At 42.7% G+C, this 2,500-nt stretch overlaps 1 protein-coding gene across 1 annotated transcript in view; it reads right to left on the minus strand.

The window, feature by feature from the left end:
* Positions 1 to 2,500, minus strand: part of strip2 (striatin interacting protein 2) — a gene marked incomplete at both ends in the record, with an annotated part of 44,672 nt that overhangs the window by 18,164 nt on the left and 24,008 nt on the right. Inside the window, one exon of the mRNA XM_080537946.1 lies at positions 25 to 93. Coding sequence (XP_080394072.1) covers positions 25 to 93 — 69 coding nt within the window. The remainder of the gene's footprint in view (positions 1 to 24; positions 94 to 2,500) is intronic.

The raw sequence follows: 2,500 nt of genomic DNA on the forward strand, positions 1-2,500 counted from the left end.
TGACATCACTTGGGCTCCTCTCACCTGAGCTCCGTGCTGTCGGCCAGGGAGATGGCAGGCTTCCTCACAGCGCTGCTGCAAGCTTGGTTGTTGCTGCGGACACACAACACACGTAACAGGGTTGAAAGGTGCAGCGCGTGTCGGTTTTAACATTGAAATAGTGCGAAACGGCCACGATACGTCGGTATCAAGGCAATGAGATCACATGACGAGGAATGTTGCGTGAAGAGGGTTACTGTAGTGTATTCGTCCAAAGCAAAGTGTTTTTCTCAAATCAGGTGTCGGGTAAAACACTATTTTATTTTTTACCATTTTATTTTTTTGCATTTTTTATTGATAGAGACAGTATAGATTATGACAGGAAGGATGGGTGAGAGAGAAAGAGAAGGGATGACAAGTAGGACATGTCCGCGGCCGGAATCGAACCGGGAACCCTGCGGTTACATGGTTGACGCTTAAGCCACTACGCCTCTTAAGCGCCCCAACACTTGGCTATTCTATTAGCCCTCTGTGGCCACCGGGGGCAGCACCGTGCAAAATGACACGCTGGACCTGGAATCATAATAGTGTAACATACTCTAAAACTCTAAACAATAATAATAATACATTAGACTTACAGTGCCTTGCAAAAGTATTCACCCCCCTTGGCTTTTTACCTATTTTGTTACATTACAACCTGCAATTTAAATGTTTTTTAATCAGAATTGTATTTGATGAATCTGCACAAAATAGTCTTAGTTTTGAAATTAAATGAGAAATATATATATAAAAAAAGAATTTAAAAAAATAAAGAACTGAAAATTGGCATGTGCATATGTATTCACCCCCCTTTGTTATGAAGCCCCTAAAAACCTCTGGTGCAACCAGTCACATAATTAGTGAAATGAAGTCCACTTGTATGCAATCTAAGTGTCACATGATCTGTCAGTATATACACACCTTTTCTGAAAGGCCCCAGAGGCTGCAACACCTAAGCAAGAGGCACCACCAACCAAACACTGCCATGAAGACCAAGGAACTCTCCAAACAAGTCCGGGACAAAGTTGTTGAGAAATACAAGTCAGGGTTGGGTTACAAAAAAATATCCAAATCTTTGATGATCCCCAGGAGCACCATCAAATCCATCATAAACAAATGGAAAGAACATGGCACCACAACAAACCTGCCAAGAGAGGGCCGCCCACCAAAACTCACGGACCGGGCAAGGAGGGCATTAATCAGAGAGGCAGCACAGAGACCAAGGGTAACCCTGGAGGAGCTGCAGAGTTCCACTGCAGAGACCGGAGTATCTGTCCATAGGTCCACAATTAGCCGTACACTCCATAGAGCTGGGCTTTATGGAAGAGTGGCCAGAAGAAAGCCATTACTTTCCGCTAAAAATAAGAAGGCACGTTTTGAGTTTGCAAAAAGGCATGTCAGAGACTCCCAAAATGTATGGAGGAAGGTGCTCTGGTCAGATGAGACTAAAATTGAACTTTTTGGCCATCAAGGAAAACGCTATGTCTGGCGCACACCCAACACATCCCATCACCCCAAGAACCCCATCCCCACAGTGAAACGTGGTGGTGGCAGCATCATGCTGTGGTGCTGTTTTTCAGCAACAGGGACTGGGAAACTGGTCCGAGTCGAGGGAAAGATGGATGGTGCTAAATACAGGGATATTCTTGAGCAAAACCTGTACCAGTCTGTAAGTGATTTGAGACTAGGACGGAGGTTCACCTTCCAGCAGGACAACGACCCCAAGCATACTGCTAAAGAGACACTTGAGTGGTTCAAGGGGAAACATATACATGTGTTGGAATGGCCTACTCAAAGCCCAGACCTCAATCCAATTTTTTGGAAAGAATCTGTGGTCAGACTTGAAGATTGCTGTTCACAAGCGTAAATCATCAAACTTGAAGGAGCTGGAGCAGTTTTCCCTTGAGGAATGGGCAGAAATCCCAGTGGAAAGATGTGGCAAGCGTCATAAAGATGATGATAGATGAGGATCTTCTTCTCCTGGGTTGATGACGAAAGATGGCGGCCGTTAGCATCACAAACACTATGCTAACAACACTATGATAACATCCTCCGTAGTATCTAGGATAAACGGGTTATTTTGATAAACTGGACACATTTTGTGAATATATATGGTTACTTTCTCGCCTGAAAACATATAAAAACTTCATAAAATGACATTAACACTTGTAGAGCCAAATTACAGATTTTCGCCAATGGACTTATCAAAAGCGACTTGCAGCTGTGATTGTCGCAAAAGGTGGCTCTACAAAGTACTGACTTTAAGGGGGTGAATAGTTATGCACATTGATATTTTCTGTTATTTTGTCCTATTTGTTGTTGTTTGCTTCACAATAAAAAAAAAAACATCTTCAAAGTTGTAGGCATATTCTGTTAATTAAATGATGCAAACAATCCATTTTAATTCCAGGTTGTGAGGCAACAAAACACGAAAAATGTCATTGTGTGAATTCAATGTGAATACTTTTGCAAGGCACTGTAT

The sequence above is a fragment of the Nansenia antarctica genome (assembly GCF_963989245.1).
Source record: "Nansenia antarctica genome assembly, chromosome: 8".
In the NCBI taxonomy this organism is placed as follows: domain Eukaryota; kingdom Metazoa; phylum Chordata; class Actinopteri; order Argentiniformes; family Microstomatidae; genus Nansenia; species Nansenia antarctica.